General features: G+C 41.3%; 1 protein-coding gene across 3 annotated transcripts in view; it reads right to left on the minus strand.

Annotated features, from left to right (window-relative positions):
- Window positions 1-1,784: 1,784 nt before the first annotated feature.
- The window catches only part of RALGAPA2 (Ral GTPase activating protein catalytic alpha subunit 2), a 357,121-nt gene continuing 340,247 nt past the window's right edge, over window positions 1,785-18,658 (minus strand). For 2 of the 3 annotated variants that reach the window (XM_019544076.1, XM_019544075.1), the window contains one exon: window positions 1,785-11,869. In XM_019544076.1, the coding sequence (XP_019399621.1) occupies window positions 11,715-11,869 (155 nt within the window). In that variant the 3' untranslated portion in view covers window positions 1,785-11,714. Of the gene's footprint in view, window positions 11,870-16,607; window positions 16,648-18,658 lie in introns of all 3 variants that reach the window. The other variant, XM_019544074.1, reaches the window with a different exon arrangement.

The raw sequence follows: 18,658 nt of genomic DNA on the forward strand, positions 1-18,658 counted from the left end.
CACTTCCCAAAAGAATCCCTTTGTCAAAAAACTCCCGACCAGCACTTCTTGCATGCCTCCATGCTTTCACATGAGCTGCCTCTTGGACCCAGCTTGTAGGTGTGATTTGTTGCTGTTGTAATTATTTTGCACTTGCTGTGTGTTATAATCTTTTGTAATAGGTGGCCATGTTTGCATACGTCAGCTGGAGGTTTGCATAGTGTTTATGTAACAGGTGCTAAGTGAATAAGAGACTCTAGGGTGGCAGTATAGAAGAAACATGCGGTTGGGATTTTCCACATGGGGTTTCTCAAGGGAAAGTCCAGGGTCTGTCAGTAATGTGACAGTCACCGCTCCGAGCCAATGAAGAAGTGCCACACGCGATTAGACCGCCCTGCATCACTGAGGGTATAAAAGACATTGCACTACGAACTTTGGGGTCTTTGCGCGCCCGACGGAACGTACTCACGGATCGGTTCGAACTCGGAGCGACCTTCGGCCTGGCCAGCCGGAGGGGAGAATGCCAGACCCGCCTGATCCCGGCGACCAACCCCGGAAACACCTCGCCAGAACACAACAGCAATCTCACGTGTCGCTAGGGTGCGTGAGACGTGGTGAGTGTGTGCTCACTGGTGGACACAACAGCATTGATTCTGTTTTGTTTTGCACCTCGTTAATAAAGTTGAGCCTGACCACCTATAACATCGCAGAGCGTGATCTGCTGTAAGCCCGACTATTGAAAGATCCTGTAACAGTTGCATGTGGAAAATTGCATATTGAAGCCATAAATGTTTTCTTGCTTCAGGTATAAATGGTGAGTGGACAGGATTCAGGATGAGGATGCCAACCTCCATCTTTTCATGTTATCATTTGTGCAGGATATTGTTTGACTCTTGGGGTTTCTATGTAGCTTAATAGTAGCTGTCAATACCTTGTTGTTGGTGCACATACTTTTGGTGATGGACCAACCTCTTCATGTGAGAAGAGGCAGTCTGACATTCCCAACATGATTTAGGAGCAGCAGTGGAAATTTGGAGGCCTGGGGCTTTGGCAATAGGGATTGGAAAATTCTTTGAACATGAAACTGACCTCTTACAACCTTTTTATGGAGCCCCTTACAGAACACGTAGCGAGTTGTTCCAGGTGGCTTTTGTAGATCAAGACAGTATGATGCTGTTGTTGCCACTGGCACAGAATGAGCAGTACATATGGACAAAAGGTAGGTAGCAGGCAAGACCCCATCAGCAGGTAGGGATCTCAAAGTACAATACTAAAGGCCAGAACTTAGATCAGAATTCCCTTTCCTTCTTTTCAGGTATGCTGTCATAACTAAGTCGATAGGGAAGTTATGCACCTTTATAGACTAACTAAATAAAGTATAGAGGTAGACAATACAGAGCTAACTGGACTCTCTGCTTACTTTTCTCTGATAAAACACAGGCCTCCATCTTTCAAAGCACCATCTCGGTCTCCCAGGTAATACACACAGGTATAAAAAAAAAGGTGGGATTTTCACAAAAGTGCTCTGTGCTGGCCTGACTCTGCATCCAGCAAAGTCAGTAGGACCAATACATTGCATTTACATCCACTTTTTTGGCCCTTTGTTCTGCCAAAGGTACTTTAGCGGAACAAAATCCAGGCATCAGTGGTTGGCACTCTTGGGGGTGCCATACTTTTTAAATTTTAGTTCATGACTGTAGATATTACAGTGTTTTTCTTGTAGCTTGTAAAGAAACATCACACTTGGACTTTCTGCACATTCCATCCAGGCATCACAAAGCTTCACTTACACACAAATGCCTTAATACAGTTTTAAATAACTTTAATGAAACTTAGTTCACTGTACATCTTGGATAACAAAGAGTTCAGATCTGCATCATAAAAACTTGTGATATGTAAACCAGAAAGAAGGGCATTTCAAGCATGGCTTTTCACGTTACAGGTATTCTAATACAGGTAAGTACATTAAAACAGGACATTGTAAGACTGTAAGACCTGTTTTGTTTTGTTTAAAGCAATTCCATTACAGGCAACACGATCAATGTTTTGCTGAACATGTTTAACAGACATTAAGATGCTATCATCCCTCTAGATCCTGATTTTTCCATTATTGTTTAGCAGTGCAGCCACAGTAAGATTAAAACCATATAGGAGAGTGCCACATCTCCCATATGAACGCACTACAGAATACCTTAATCTCACAATCACTGGGCAAAATGCATTGATCAGTCAAGTGAGGTAAACTAGTATTGGAAGAGTTTTCAGCATGTGTCCTTTTGTTATGAAACTTCATGTCAATATTATTATATTTTAAAGTAAGCTCTCAGTCTACTGTTAACATATTTTTGTTTACAATGACTTTAGGAAAGGATTGCTTACTATTACTAAATATGAGAAAACTACTTTGAATCTAGTATAATGCAAACATTCATGCTCCATCTGCTGCACAGAGCCCTTGGAATTTCAGTAGTTCAGTCCAACCTGGTAACTCTGCGTTACCTTTCTCCTCACATTGCAAAGGTGACTTGTTTTTCCTTAACTTAAGCAAAAAGAAAAAAAAAATTAAAACAAAGCAGAAGTTCCCTCCTCTCTCTAAACTGCCAGGTTTTGTGTCATTTTCAAGCTGAACATCAGTGGTGGCTTGGAGCTCTGAGAATTCACTGAGAAGCCAAGACATGGCAGGGCAGGTCAATGGCATAGTGTGGTCTCAGTTCAGGATGGTCTTTCACTGTTGAGGAAAGTCAGCATCTTACTGCTATTTTTCTAGAATTATTCACGCATCAATTACATTCATTTTAATTATAGTTCCAAAAAAAAAAAAAAAAAAGGCAAGGAAATATCTGATATCACTATCTGCTGGTTATTTCTAGTCTCTTAATTCATATTTCTGGTAAACCTAATGGGTCTGGTCTGTCATATTTGGGGACATTCTTCTGGATTTGTTATGGAGGGTCATTTGGGCTCCAAGTCAGGAAATGCTCATGCACATATTGCATCAACCCTTGTTCAGGGAAGGCCAGAATCTGATTAATTTTAAGTATTTACTTAAATCCTATTGTCTACAATGATCAAGTTAAGTCTACTTGACTTAGGTACTTCAGTCCACCCTTGTTCAGTAACCCAGGGGGCTTATAGGGTTACTGTTCATCAAGAACTACAGGTCAGGAAACACTATGGGCCTGATCCAAAACCCAAGCAAGCAAACAACACAGTATCATATTGACTCATGTGAGCCTTGGGTTAGGCCACGTGCCTGGTAATAAATGTTTGCAGGATCAGGCCCAGGTATCGTTATGAGACTCAGTTATCATCTTTGCTATTTGGGTCATCGTTTAAGCAATAAGGATCATGGTGTGGGGGCTTTTCTCTGGGAGTGCTGTAAATCGGAGAAGGTAATGGCCTGAAGCAGAGTTAAGGGACCCAGGGTGGTCGTTAATCCACAGCATCAAACTTATTGCTATTTTTACAAACTGAAAATGAAAAACATAATCCCCTGGGTGTACAGATTTTTCCTGGCTCCAATAACAATGCAGATTTGTCCAGAATGCACAATTAGCACCCTGTAAATTAGCCAGACTGCAGTAGCACGACACTTCACATTACAGTAATCAGTCGTCTTGGAGGTAGAACTGCTGCCCATCCGTGGACAAGCGCACCAGCCAATTTTTCAAGGCGCATGGCATTGTGCTGCAGAGTGTCTGCCATGGGAAGTGAATGGTTTACACCTTTAAATAACATCAACTCAGCAAATGTCAGTATTGATGCTATATTGGAGACAAGGTATGCAAAAGGATGTGAGGCCATAACCTCCTGATGAACAGGATTTTAAAATGGGAATACTGACACAGCTTCTAACCAATGCAACAGTGTTGGGGCGCTTTTTAAAACATGACTGTTGCAATGCATGGCCCTCACCACAAGACAGTTAGCTTGTGAGTAACTGTGTTCAATGGGACTGTACACTTGTGTAAGTCTTAATTGTGTGTTTGCAAGATTGGGGTTGAAAGGAATGTGCCCCCTCTATTGCTTGGCTAGATCATAGTGTTCCTAGGTGTCAGGTGCATACAAAGGAGGGGGAAAAGAAAGTCATGAGGGGCTAGATCTGCAAAGTGACCTTGGTGCTGTGATGCTCCGGAGTGCAATGCCTGACTTTGAGGGACCTGGCTCCCACCGTGGAATAATCCACAGCCCTAATGGCTCAGAATGGGATTCACAAGAGTTAGCCCTAACTCTGTCTGCTACCTGTGCTGGGGATATGAAATATTGAAGAGAGTGGGGTGTTGGGCATTTCTTTCTGGGCTGCAGCAAGTCCTTTAGATGAGATTGGGACTCACAGCCTGGAATCCTCTCCTAGAGGCAGGTGCCTGTGTCATTCACTTCACAAAGAGCAGGGGTCATGCTCCTTGTCAAAAGTGGGAGATGGTGAAGCCTACCTCTTACAGAAGAAGCCAGTTGTTAGAGCACTCCTTCAGGATATCTAGGTCCTCCTCAGATGAGGTTGTGTAAATCCATTAGGCTAATCCTAAATTTACAGGCTGCTCTGCTATGGAGACACTCTCCTTTCCTCCTGCTGAAACTGGGCCGTGGGACAGCAAAGATTTCTAGATTAATGGGGCCAGAAAAAAAATAAAAGGAGCCTGACTATAACCAGGGGTTACACAACTCTCTGGGGTGATGGGATACCTTTCTTCCAAGGACTGCTCATACATTTTATCCAATGCTCATTTAATGCACATATAGGTGAGTTAAAAGGGGTTCCACATAAACCCTCAGTTTTGGGGTATCTGGTAACCATATTAAACCTTTTCTGAGTGCCCTGATTAACTGAGTTCTGTGGAGCTGCATACTGCTGTATATTTAGCCTTTCAACCCGTGTCTGCAGGATAAGCTCATTCCCAGTTCACAAAATGATCTTCCAAAGGACTATTATTCAAGGCAAAGATTTTTTAAAGATGGGGTCAGAAGTTAACTTCCCAAATACTTATTATGTTGGACCCTGTATCAGCCTGGCTTGGCACCCAGGGGCTTTTACAGACTTCGTTGGGGGTGTCTGGAGGTTCAGCATTTGAAAACCTGGTCACTGATTTCAGAGCTTCCCATTAGTCCCCCACATTCTTGTCAAATTCTCTGCCCAAGACAGCAGGGTGTTTTTTTCAAAACTGAATCAAAGGGTCTTTGCCAACCCCTTAGTTTCACTGTTAATAGAAACAGGCACACAACCTCTTCTTGACACTTCCTACAAATTGCCTCACTCATGCAAATTTTACAAACTAAATAACTGAGGAATTTACTGCATACTGTGTAGGATTAAGCCTCTATTTCCAAATAAAAAAATGATCTAAAGGCAATTTGAGAGACAAACTCTGCTTCCACCTCATTCCCCTACCAAGAGAGACACCACAGGGTTCCCTTTCCTACCAAACAAATGGAACCATATCATTCCCATTAGTATAAAATGGAGTTATCTTATAACTGCTCCTGATACTACAACAGCTGAGAGAACAGACTCCCCTACCTCATTTTCTCAAATAATCTCTCCATAGAGTAGAAAATCACCATTAGAAACATATCATTTTTAATGTGCATGTAAACTGCTCTGCAATAAAGTGTTATGAGGCTTAGAACAGGAGGAACTCTCATCAAGCGTTTCTTGCAATGAATAGCATATAAATAATGCCTTTTGGGGTTTAGCTATGGTCTGTAATTATTATTAGCAAAATGCTGCAAAAACCTCTTCAGAGGAAGCTGGAGATAATACTATTGTTGCACAGACTCTGCTGGTTCAAACTGTGCCAGAGGCTATTGCAGAGCATATTCACCAGGCTGAATGCAGTGGGAGTGCTCTCACAAGGGGCCCTCGTCTGCACTTATCCAAAGGGCCATTTCTTTGAAAATATTGATCAAATGTACTTACTCCTGTCATCTGAGCGCTCCTAAGTATGATCCAGAGAGAGGAGCCTGGCGGCAGTCTTGGCTTTCAGTTCAGCCGTCAAGGGCCTGTTAGAGGAACAAGGTTTATAGACTGGAGAGGGCTAGAAACTAGAAAGGAGAATTTTTGGGGCAGAATTGGCTACAAGTATCCAAGAATGCTGCCAGGCCTATGATAAAAGGATGTAACTTTTCAAGGAAGAATCAGTCTGGCTGCTCTAAGTAACCTCTGTACCTCAGTTCAGAGCTGTTTCTCAGGCATGTGTGTCCATAACGTCTGTAGCTGGACGTTCTGCAGAAAGGCAATCTATGAGCTAAGAGCAGCGGAGGTGGCGGTGGGGGGTGGAAATGGGCTTTGCTAACTAGGGGAGCAGACTAAATTTGGGACAATTTTAAATTCTCATATAAAACATTATTAGCTGATAATAAGGGGCCTGATTCTATACAATGTTTTTGCTTCTATGAGCAATTCTTGTAAAATCACACAAGCTAAATCCATTCTTCTAGGGGAGTTGGCTGAGCTGCTGGCAGGGCCTAGGAGCAGTGCCTACACCACTGCATAGGAATTCTCGTTCCCTGCCCAGGAGTGGTAGAGAAGGCAGAACTCCTTGCACTCTCACCCCTTGGGCATCAGCACTTTAGTCTGGGCACAACCTCACCCTTAGAAGAGGAAAGCATGAACCAGCATGAGCTTTAGCTCATGACACTAGCCAGATGTCAGTTAAAGATGGAGCGATGTCGTTTCTGAAATTCCAGCATTTCACTTTTGAGAGGATGATGTGATCGGGAAGACTATTTGGTATATGGCATAGCCAAGGCATTTCTGTTTCAGCTCTGCTTGTGGTCAGCTCCACAGACTTTACATGACAGACAAGCTCAACACAAGAACATAGAAACATGTAAGGCTTTTACAGCATTCTTTCAGGAGCTCTGGCTCTATAACAGAAGCAAAACCACTGTAATGAGGACAGGCCTATGCAGCCTATTAGGAAAACAGGTTGCCTTACTTAAAGACTGGGAATGCTGTTTCATACAGTTCCCAGAGGCATTTACAATGACTTACATTTTTCCTTTTTCACTAGTGCAAAGGGGTAGAAAAACATGAAGAACACAGCATATTTTTTGTCAAAGAGAAAAAATTGACCCTGCCCCTTTTTACCACTGGACAGAATGTGCATATTAAAAAAACATGTAAATAGCAAAATACATTTACACTGTCTAACTATACTTTTACTTTGGGAATGGTTTCTGTAAAATATTTATAAGCCCTGTCCTTGTAAATTACCTTATGGACTCCTGAATACGAAAGCACCTTTGCCAAAGGATGCATAAACTTGTAATATAGTAATTATTTACTTGAATCACAGCAGCGAAAACATTTATGGGAGTAATTTTTCTCCATCTGTAAGTACAACAACTAAGGTAAGAACGAAGGCTGATGACAGATGTTTCTTTAAAGGCATGACAGGATCTGATCCATGAGTCCAACAATTGTATCTTCTGCCACGTTACATGGCATGGCAGGAGGCATGATTTTGGGATCAGGGATCAGACACCAAGTGTGCCCTACTTACTAGTACAGGGGGAGCCTGGGATCCTTAACACTGGGGCTCCTTCGGAACTGGCAAATAAGCCTGGCAATCAGCTGATTGTTGGCTGGGTCTCGAGCCCCACTAGGTCAGTTTGAGCCCCCAGAGCTAACTCCTGATCAGCAGATCAGGGGCCAGCAGGGACAGCACCAGGGCCCATCCGACTCCTGGCATTGTCTCCATGCTGACCCTGATCAGGTGGTTAGGGACTGGCTGGGACTGCACATCTGAGCCCTGGTGCAGTCCATCTGGCCACATGTTCACTCTAAGACACAACTGAAACCAGCCACAAAATTACGATACCTTTTTTAGATAATAATTTTGTGACTGGTTTTACTTTTTGTTGTGCAATTAGCTGCTTAAATGTGTGGCCAGGTTACACTTTAAGATATGATAAACTGGTTAATCGCATCTTCAGGGTAACACCTGCTCAGGGGGTAAGCAAGCAAAAGAGAACTGGAATGAGGAGAAGTTTCAAGAAAAGAATAGCAGAGTTTGGCCAAAAGACACCAAAAAGTACATCCCATCTCTCTGATTTCATCAAGAAGTCCCTTCTCCGCAGAGCTTTACAAAATATTGTAGATGCTGCTATTATTGTCATTATTGTTCATCCAACAGTCACTGAATGAAAGGCTTAAGTGAAGCACTCCCCATGCCTTCAAGCAGTGAAGATGTGCTGGAGATTTCTTTTCAGTAGTGAAATTAATCTATTTGTAACAATAAAAATTCTAGGAAAGCCTACAGAGTTACAGCTACTGTTACAACAAGCAGCAATTGCCTCAAGATGAAGTCTTATTTTAACTATGCTAAATGGAATCTGCATTGGGCAAGCATGTTGTTGGGTAGCCAACAAGTTTTCAATAGCAAAAGTACAAACCATCTCCCCCTCATCAAAAACAAGCTGCTTCATTAAAGGATAGCATACTCTGGAACAACCAGGGCCTGGTTATCCCATCAGGTGACTTTAATGGGAACTGTGTGCAGGGTGACAGAATAGGATAGGCAAAGGATTTCATATTCCTCAGGAAGGGAGAACCCCTCCTCCCACAGCTTATTGTACACCTACATGTCAGCTGCATTCTCTGTTACACCTAGGTTACATGAACACCAAACCAGCCCAAATTAAGTAGTTTTAGCCAAAGACACCCCAAAACTGCACTTCACCATGAAAGTCTCTACTCATATTTGCCCAGTGATTTCCATGAAATTTACGCTCGCTTACACCAACCCTGAATTTTGCCCAGTATTTTGTTTTTTAGACAGAATATAGCTGCTCAAAAGTGGTGCGAACAACTAACACTGTACAAAATAAATCCTCATCCGATGCAGTTAAGTCTGCATTTATTATTTGGATAACAAGAAATAAAGTCTAGTGAGAGTGTCAGCATCCCTGTTTCACCCTGGCAGTTAAAAGATCAGAGAGAAGCTGTTTGCACCTGAGAGACATTTTCTTTATGTTCTGTATATTTTATAAAAAATTATGCTGTGAATTGGTTAACTGGTTTCTGAGGCATTAAGGAAAAATATGTTTATTGCTTTATGTTACAAAACTCCACTAGGACTTCGACAATTCATTTTTTGATATGTTTAGTGCCAAGGAAATAATTTTGTAGCTGAACTTTCATTCTTTCTATTAGAGATATGCGTATGCTTAGAAGGAAAGTTTCCATATTATTCAGAAAAAATGCCCTTTGAACTATTTCAGCCAGCTTATATTTGACATTTTATTGGATAACTAAGAACAGCCATGTTCTTCTACCCAACAATCATTACTATGAGAACACATTTTATAATGTAATACACAACTTTTCTAATTGACTTTATAGACACACTATCAGGAAGAAACAAAAACCATAGTTTAAAACAGAAAGTGAAATGAAAACCAGACATTTTAATGATTTAACAGTGCTCTGTCCCAGCAGGCATTTACTGCATTTATCTGTGAATTGTAAATGCCAGCTCATGTGGACAGCATACTAACATTATGAGTAATAATTTCTACTTTCTAGTTGGGATAATGAATGGGTCCAATTACTAAACTTATCCTTATCCTGATAAATGGGCTACTGCTAGAACCAAATAAACTAATACATAAACCCAATAACAAAATGCCAAACTATAACTTAATAGTACTGTAAATATTTATCAAATAGTATTCCATATTTACAGAGAATTAACGCAGATCACTGTTGACATGAAAGTAGATACACATTCACTTAACCTATACAGAGAAACTGAGTGCAACAAAAAATATCTGCCCAATGGTGCAGTTAGCTTCACTTGAAAGTCCCCTTCAGTTGAGATAAATCACATTAGGTTTAAATGGGCTAAAGAACATCATGAACATAAATTCAACAAATAGAAACAACGTCAACTAGACCTGAGGAGGATTAGGAAGGTTAGAGGTGTGAGATCTGAAACTCCAGCAGCAGAGAGAGGTACCACCAACACTAACATCCAAGATTCAAAGACCAAAGGCTAAGGTGATTTTAGCTGTCTGACAATTGCCTCTTTCTCCCTTAGTGCCCAATCGTCCTGTAAAAGGCTAGGAAATTCACTGCTGGAACTCCACTGCTCCAGACCCTGTTGTTCTCAGGTATTGCAGCATTTACATGGGTGATTGATCTCTGCTTGCAGGCTGCTGCAAGATGAAGACAAAATTCGATGACAGAATCTGTATCATCAATTTTAATTTTCTCACTTGTATTAAGTGTTCGAAGTGGTTACAGTTCTTGCCTTTTACTTCCTTTACTTTTGTGGTAAAGTTACATTTTTTAAAGTATAAAAAGTTTCCCTTAGCCTTTCAACCCCACTACTTACTGAGATCGTAATAAGTCGGTTTTGTGTTTAAAATATTTGCATATCATGCTGATCAGTAAAAGACGACAATGACATGTGCCCTTGAAAGCTTTCAAGTTTATTATATTTAGGTCTGATTAGGGGTACTTCAACTAGCAGATTACTGTCCTGCTGGTGCAACAGGTCAATGTGACTACCTAAGATGTGTACTGGCTCCTAGTTATGCAAGCTAGGGTGACACAAAATTATTACTAATGTGCAATATCTGCTTTTCTAAATGAAATAATTTGGTCATTTTTATTTTTTTACCTAGACTGAAAAAGCGATCACAACCCATGATGCATCAATCACATGCAGCATTCCATATGACAAAATAACTCCAAATCCAAGGATAGTCCTAACAGGATTTCAATCATGAAATAACCAGAGATATAAACTAAGTGGCTGGAGCTGAACTGGACATGTTAACAACTAACCTGCATTACACTGTGTGGCTGTTTGACAACAGATGCTGAGACCATCAGACTGAAGACCTTTAAATATAGCAACACTGGCATGTGGCGATCATAGCAGGAATACTGAGAGAGAAAATGCAAGGGGTCTTAATTCCATTTCGTGGTATGCTGGGTTGAGACACAAGCCTGCGAGACCTGGAGCATCCTTGATTTCAAGCCTTTATAAGATGAATGAGAATATGCCCTCCTGCATAACATGGCAAGATTAAGCAAAGTGATTTTAATCCAGGGCATGGTGTTTTATGCAATTGGCAGTAGCTTTCTAGATTGCAGGTAAATTACTTAGCAACACTCATTTGATACTTATGCATTTTTAGCTACATGCACAAAAACTGCACTGAGCAGTTCAAAACAGAACAGCAATGGGCACTTGAAGACATTGATAAGCATCCAGGTTGGTTACCCATATTTATAAAAAGAAAAGCATCCATCAGATGGTAAATCAAATGAAACTTGCTTTCCATTTAGACAAAACTTGTTAATATACAAACAAGAGTTAACTGGAATGTTTAAAATCAAGACGTGGAAAGTATATTAACTGGTTCTAACACTTGGTTTGCCTCCTCTCTCTGTGACATTTAAATTTGCACTTACCAAAACTCAGGGAAAATGAGTGAGTTATCTCATACCACTTAAAATGCCACACACACTGAGAGCTCCACATTTGTCTAAGTCATTTTTATGACAGCAAAAATCAAGTGAAATGCATGATGGGTAATTCAAGTGAAAGCTGTCCATCAGTAATTTAAGTTTTGAAACTTTAGAGAATTGTAATTTTATAGCAAAAATACTTCATTGTGTGCTTACCCAAAGTTACAAGTTCTATTGATATAGTAAATATTTTAATATATTTCAAGAATTTTGCTTTAAGTTCCCTTGACTGGACTTCCACTTCCAAAGTGCGTTAGTTTGAAGATTTGCTGAGAGCACTAGCGGAGCGACGAAGTTTCCCAGAGACTTTGTTTTTCGTGGCACGTGGTAGCGTTGGAGAGGTCTGCTCTGCTAATTCTATCCCTATGTTTACAGTGAGGTCAGCACTTGCACTTGTGGTGAGACAGCCTGAAAAAGAAAGTAGGTGGAGAAAAAGTGTCTAAGAACAAAAGGAATATCCATGTGTTCACATCAACAGAAACGCTTCATAGGATGCAAAATGGACACCATTCATCCTAGGTGCAGCTACATTGCATTTAACGGAGTTGTACGCAAATGAAGTTGGCCCTCAGCTGTAAGGAGACTGTGCTGCCAGTATGTGGTAAGGAGTCTGGATGCTGCCTGTTTCCACAGAAAGTAAGGAAGGGCTCAGCTGTGCTGTGGACTAAGCACCCACGCAGGGGAGTAAGAAACTTCTTGACAGCCCCATACAGGCTACCCAGATCCTGAGGCCCACTGGACAGGAGTAAGATGATAATGCAGGTACCAGTTACTTCCCCCACCTTAGAAGGGTGGAGGGAATGGAGCTAGTACTGCAGTTATTCCTTACCCCTCCTTGCAGTCATAGCAAGGATGAAAAAGAGGACTTGTGGTTCTCAGAAAGGTGTCTTAGGTCCCTTATCCTTCTGGGCCACTTTTGCATTGGTGTAGCTTATATCACATCCCTTCCAGGCACAGGACTCTGCCTGAAGGCACCATTTAGCACAAAAAAAGCTCTCTCACTCATCTGTTATTAAAAGTTGCCAGATTTTGCATATGTATTTGCAGTACTTACTCTCTGTTGTGGGGGTTGAAAATCAGTTTCCTTAGAGTGAATATTTTTGATGAAATTATAATATCTCTTAGCCCCTGACTAACAAAGGGGGAGGGAGAGAAAGCAGCAATTCCAGTGGGAAGGCAGTACATGAAATCTCTATCATTTCTGTTGTATCTCAAAACACAGTTTAAGAACTTTATGCAAAGTTCGTCAAAATCCCCAGTGGCTACAGTCTAGTCCACATGTATTTACATATTGTTGTTTTACACTAAGTTATACCTCAATTATTCCCCAAAGGGGATTATGACTTGAGGTCAGAATGCAATGGTTTGTCAGGAGAACAGATGAGGAAACAGCTATTAAAATCAAAAGTAAATGAATAAAATTAAAGTGTGTGTGTATGCAACTCTTGTCTTTCCCCAATGCAATTATAATCATGCTCTGAGGAATACAAAAATGCATGCTGCAACACAGCACCGTTGTTGCTACTGTGGTTTCAACTTGTCCCAAGACGGTTCTAAGTGTGAATGCCATTTCATCAGCTCTCTCCTGGTACTGTATTTTTAAACAATGTTACAAGTTCTCCCTGTAAATCCTCAATATAAACATTTTTATTAGACATGGGACTGAAGCTAAGCTTCATATCCAAACACCTCCAAAACTCTTGGGGATGGTGGAGGAAGATTCAGAATGCAAACTCTAGGTCAACATTTTGGAGGCGTCTCTTATGCTTACAAATGTTTGCAGGCAAGGTTCTTTGAGTAGATGTGATATCTTTTATTAGACCAACAGAGTAGTTGGAAAAAAGTTCTTAGCAAGCTTTTGGGTCCAGTCACCCTTCTCCAGGAGCACGAACTCTAAACTGGAGCTCATTTCACAGTGTGAACCTATTTCTGATTTAGTACCCTGCTATATCTTCCAATTGCTCTATTAATGTTTTGTGTGTCAAGATAATATTTTGTATAGTTACACAAGTATACCTCCTGAATGACCCAAAAAGGTTGCAGATACCACAGACAAATGCCATTGTGGAAATGCAGATGTCTCTAGACTGGAGGCTAATAACCAACTAATTATACAACAGTGCAAGGAGGGGGAAATTTGTCTTGGACACAATTGGGTAGCCCTTAGGAAAATTGTTAGGAGATCTTTCATGTCCATAAGGCCCGGATGGGACATCTGCTTGTATGGTCTTCATGGAAAGGCTTGCATGTGGTAACCTGCATGGTAGTCAAATTTACCTTGGAAGGACGAATGACTAAGTCGACTCTGCTGGGATTTCAACACAGCGCTCCAGTGATGTTAGGTATTTTACACCTGATACTTAAGGATAACTAGTTTCCTTCTCCCCTCCCTGCTTGTAATGACCATAAAACTAATGGGCCAAATTCCCTTGTATATTATGGATGCTCTGTAAAACTTGGGAGAGGTAAAGGAGCTGTATGTGCAGCTTACAGGGTGCTCTGCATTGCTGGAACTGTGCAAAGCAGGCACTGCATACTAGTGACTCTAGCCCTATACATTTTTAAAGTTTTTTCATCTGAATCCTTTTGTTCTGAGGTACAACAGAAGGGGCACAGTCTAAAGATTACAGCTGGCATTCTAACCGTGGCCTCATGGCTGCAATTCCTCACTGAAGGCTGTAGGACATTTTACACATAGTAAATTTTTTAAAACTGTAACTTAGAAGTTGTCGTCTCACAAATCAACTCCATAAAAAGAAAAATTAGCAACCAGAAGATTATCTGAGCAGGTTTGAAAATTCAGAACCGCTGCTGTGCGCTAGCAGCCTGAATTTATCTCAGTAGTTCTCAGAACCAAAGTCTGGAAATTCAACAGGATCCATGGTCAGCATCTTTGCTTATTTCCTTTCTACAAAGTTTAAAGCACAGGCCTCATGATGGGAGTCAGGCTCGTGATAGCTAAATCCAACTGTTTTAATGAATTCTCAGCTTCATGTTAAAAAAAACCCAACTGAAATGATGGGTCAATTACTATTATTATTAAGCATTTATTGCTCATTTGAAAGCCAGTGAACAAACCTGATATTTGTATGTCAGACGATACCTTCCACTTACAATTTTACATTTTAGATCAACTGACTAACAAGGGGTGGGGGTGGGGAGGCAGTTCCAAAACATTAAAAAGAAGAAGGAAAAAAAAGTGATTTAATATGCAAAGGCATTTTCTGTGAAAAAAATGTGGAGCTGTTAGTTTGGGATTAAAAGTGGAAAATTGCTGTGTTTTCCCTAGGAAAGAAAGTGGGGGAGGGAGGTGTTGTATTTTACATTCCAGCAGCTAAGCAGAATGGCAGATGGTCAAAATAATACAATTTTCGCCAAATGGGCAAGCTCAAGCAATATTCATGCAAGTACTTAACAATACAGCTCCCGCACATATGAAAAGCAGTGCAGTTCAAACAGGCAAGAGTGTGTAAGGAGGCACAGCCACACCTACGCGCTCACAATCACCCACAGCATTCCATTAGCCGCGGAGTTCGTGCATTCCATCAGTCACAACTTTCTTCTGGCAAGTCCTTAACTATGCAATCAACCTTGAAGCTCCCTCTAAACCATCTTGATTGATAGGGAGACAGCAGCTGCAGAGTGAGCAAGTAATAACCACAAAAGATAAAGGCTTTCATACAAATATTATAATTCCACTTGCAAGCTGTCTGGCACGAACTCTAATTACTTGGCCTTCTTCTTGTAATGGAAGCTTGGAACTTTATTCAGATAACATACTCCAGCCCACTTAACTATTCATCACTACAGGGAAAAGAAACGGGAATATACATACACATACATATGTAACCGTAAAATAAACAACCAGTTACCAGAAAGGTTACAATGTTTGGGAGCGATTTCGAGGTTTCTGATGGGCACACGCAGAGATTGATCTAAATCCATACGTTATGTGACCTTTTTAGGGAATGAGTTATAACATTTATAAATCATCAAAACAATAAGGAAGAGCTGGGTAATGTTTTACTTGGTAATGAATGTTAGCTGCTGGTGAAAAAAAAATGACTCTTTTGTCACAGGGAGTCTTTTGGCGTTCTAAAATACGCCATTCAAACATAGGCTAATCATTTCCCAGGATGCAAAAGAAGCAAAATAAATAAATAAATAAGGCAACGCAGGGGAGATGAGATGACATGGCTCTCAATAACCAGCCATCAAGCTGCTCAGCTTCTAGTTTGGCAAGTTATTATTTAAAGTCTCTTGCGTTGCATCCATGTGTGAACCGGGCCTCAAGGAGTTAATGTTGTGCTTCAAGTGCTCTGTGCCTAAGCCCAGCCTACCACTGAGTGTATCCAGCCAGCATGCTGCTGTCAGGCTGCTTCCTTCCATTCGATCAGCGCATTGGAAATTGCCCAGACAAACAAGCAGAACCAAGGAGTCTGCAAAGGTCACACCTGGCGTGTGGCCGGCCGGCCTGCTCTCCGGGTCCTAAACCGCACCCCCAGTCTCCAGGTTCAGGGCACTCTGTGTTTCCCCTCCTTTGTTTCCTTTTCCTCCCCCAGCTGTTCCATTCAGAGGCCCAAGCTCAGCAATCTGCCCTCCCTAGAAAGGGAGGCCCTTATTAAGCTGAGCTAACTCAAAGGGCCAGCACAGCACGTGCCGCTCCTTATCGGCCCCATCTCAAGATCCTATTCCATGGTGCTTAGGCAACAAAAAAGTAAATGGACTTAACTCCCATTGGCTCCCCTGCAGCAATGCAGACAAAAGTGCAAGGCAACAAAGACATTTTCCACTATGGCAGGTGTTGGTGTCAGATTCCGCCTGAAGCAAACAGGAGCAGAAGAAAGAACAAGTATGTGCGCTTCTCAGACACGCAGGGGCAGGGAGGCACTAGCAGGGTACAGCAGCAGGGCTCTTAGTGCCACAGCCAAGTCAGGTGGGCACAGGCAAGGCCACTTGCTTCCAGCACAGAGCTTGTAATTCATGTTTGGTAGAGTGAAAGAGGCTGGGGATGAAGGCAACAGGGACAGAAGTGCGAGACAGAGACCCTGAGACCAGGAGCTGTTTCAGTTTGATAGCAGCAACAGAAAAGAGATGGTTAGTAAGCCTAGCAATGATGCCAGCCATGCAGCCTGCAAACTCTTACCTTTCTCAATTACCGTACTGAGAGCTTTACATATTCTAATCTAAAGGGAAAGAACACAAAATCATATCAATACAGGAACAGCGCACCCGCTGCTCTAGTGCGAGGCATATGCATGAGGCTTACACACACTACTCCTGTTCAGGGGAGCAGCAGCTAAACCAACTGTTCAGTAAGTAACTTGAAGGCATCATTTGTCAATGGAAAACACGGATACTGTTTACAGCTTGCCCTGGGACCATTTGGAAGTGAGGGGGATAAGTGTGTAAGCGTAGATCTATGTTTTTCTCCACAGCTGGTTGAAAAGGGTACAAAGGGGAAAATGTTGATGAATAACTAGAAAAAGAAATCATTTCCTTCCAACTTTAGCAACTATAAGGACGTTACTATGAAATTATAGACATTGTGCTGTTCTAGAATTGCATTCATACATCCAGTGTATGTAGGGGTTGTAGAATTTCCAGCAGCTGTAAACTTTGAACCTTCAGGAAGTCTTACACAGCAATTACCTAGAAGCTAAGAGAAAAATCACGAAGTGGATAATATATAAGTTTATGTTATATGGGTTTTATAATACAGAAACTCTCTTGAGCCAGGGGGAAAAAAACCCATGTACAACTGCGTGCCTCTGTGTTCCCAACATTTCTACAATCTCATGGACAAACAAAGTATTTGCATGAACAAACGATCTTTCAGACATCTCAGGCGTCATTTACATGTGCAAATACTTGGCGTGTGTACGATTATGGAATATATATTGTGCTACCAAACACACTTTTTGTCAATGGAGCTCAGGCTTCAAAGATCTGTTACATGTTGTCTAGAAGGGGATTACAATGTGCAGTTTGTCATTAAAAGGGAACTACATTTCTCAAGAATGGTTTATGATTCATGAAAAGTTAAGGGGACGAAGTCAACTTGAACTTTATAAAAACTATTTAAAAAAAAATCTCTAAGTTTCTGGAAGAGGTCCCTTTAAACAGCATAGAGATTCCCCTTTCTCTCCCACCAATAAAGAATTTTCTTCTCCTCCTGATAACTTTTAAGGCAGTTTCCAGCAGGGGAAGATGAGCAGTCCTGAAAGCAATGCCATTAAATATACTTAGTCCCGTCCCTGTTCATCCCCCCCACCAACTTCCACGTTCTGTGTTTGTGTTACTGGCTGCCTCAGTAGCAGCTTTGCTGCTGCTATTGAAATAGCCACTTGTATTGCTGCAGAAGAACATATAATCAGAGTTGTCCTGGAGCAAGTGCATGAGGCTGATGTCATGCCACCAGCAAATGTGCCTGGAAGTACAACTCTTCACCAAAACTTTAAAACCGACTAGACTGGCAGGCATGCCGAAGGCACCAAGTAAACACCCTGGACAAGATTTTCTTTTAATCTCTCTCCACAACAGTAAATTTTAGGTATTCTTTACAAACACAGAAAGCATGCGATTTTTACTGGGAATGGGGTTTTCCAGATCACAATGCGCTTTTCATAGTATCCAGTTATATTTCACATGAGTGTGGTGTGTATCAGCTTGGAGAACTGGACAAGACATGCACATTCAGGCATTTGGTGTTTTCAATTGTCACAAATGTTCCTGAAAATCCCAGTTTCAAGAATCATGTTATTAGGTGAAAAATTCAACTTTCTGGTTAAAACAAAAAATCAAGCTGTCATTGCTGAGGAAAGCTTAAATGGCTTAAAAGGCTCAACAATTGGAAAATAATACCACTTTTCTATTTTAAGCCTCATGCCTTTTAAGCCAATCTCTAGATTTTTGGGGGCTGGGGTTATCAATACAAGGAATTACTTCATTACTGTTATATCTTAAGAGGAAAGTATCTAGAAAGCATACAAATAAAGCATGCTGATTAAAGTGAGGAAATTCTAATCCGAGCAAAATCTCTGTACTATTAAAGAAAAGGCTGTGGGGTATGTACTGCGCTTGATAAATGGGTGTTATTTTACCCCTTAAAATCCCACAGACATTCATGGCCAACAAAATTTGTAGAATGGCAGGTGAATGTATATAGTGGAGATTCAAGCCTGATCAAGTGCCTAG

Source organism: Crocodylus porosus, unplaced genomic scaffold (genome assembly GCF_001723895.1).
Source record: "Crocodylus porosus isolate Cpor-Errol unplaced genomic scaffold, CroPor_comp1, whole genome shotgun sequence".
NCBI lineage: Eukaryota > Metazoa > Chordata > Crocodylia > Crocodylidae > Crocodylus > Crocodylus porosus.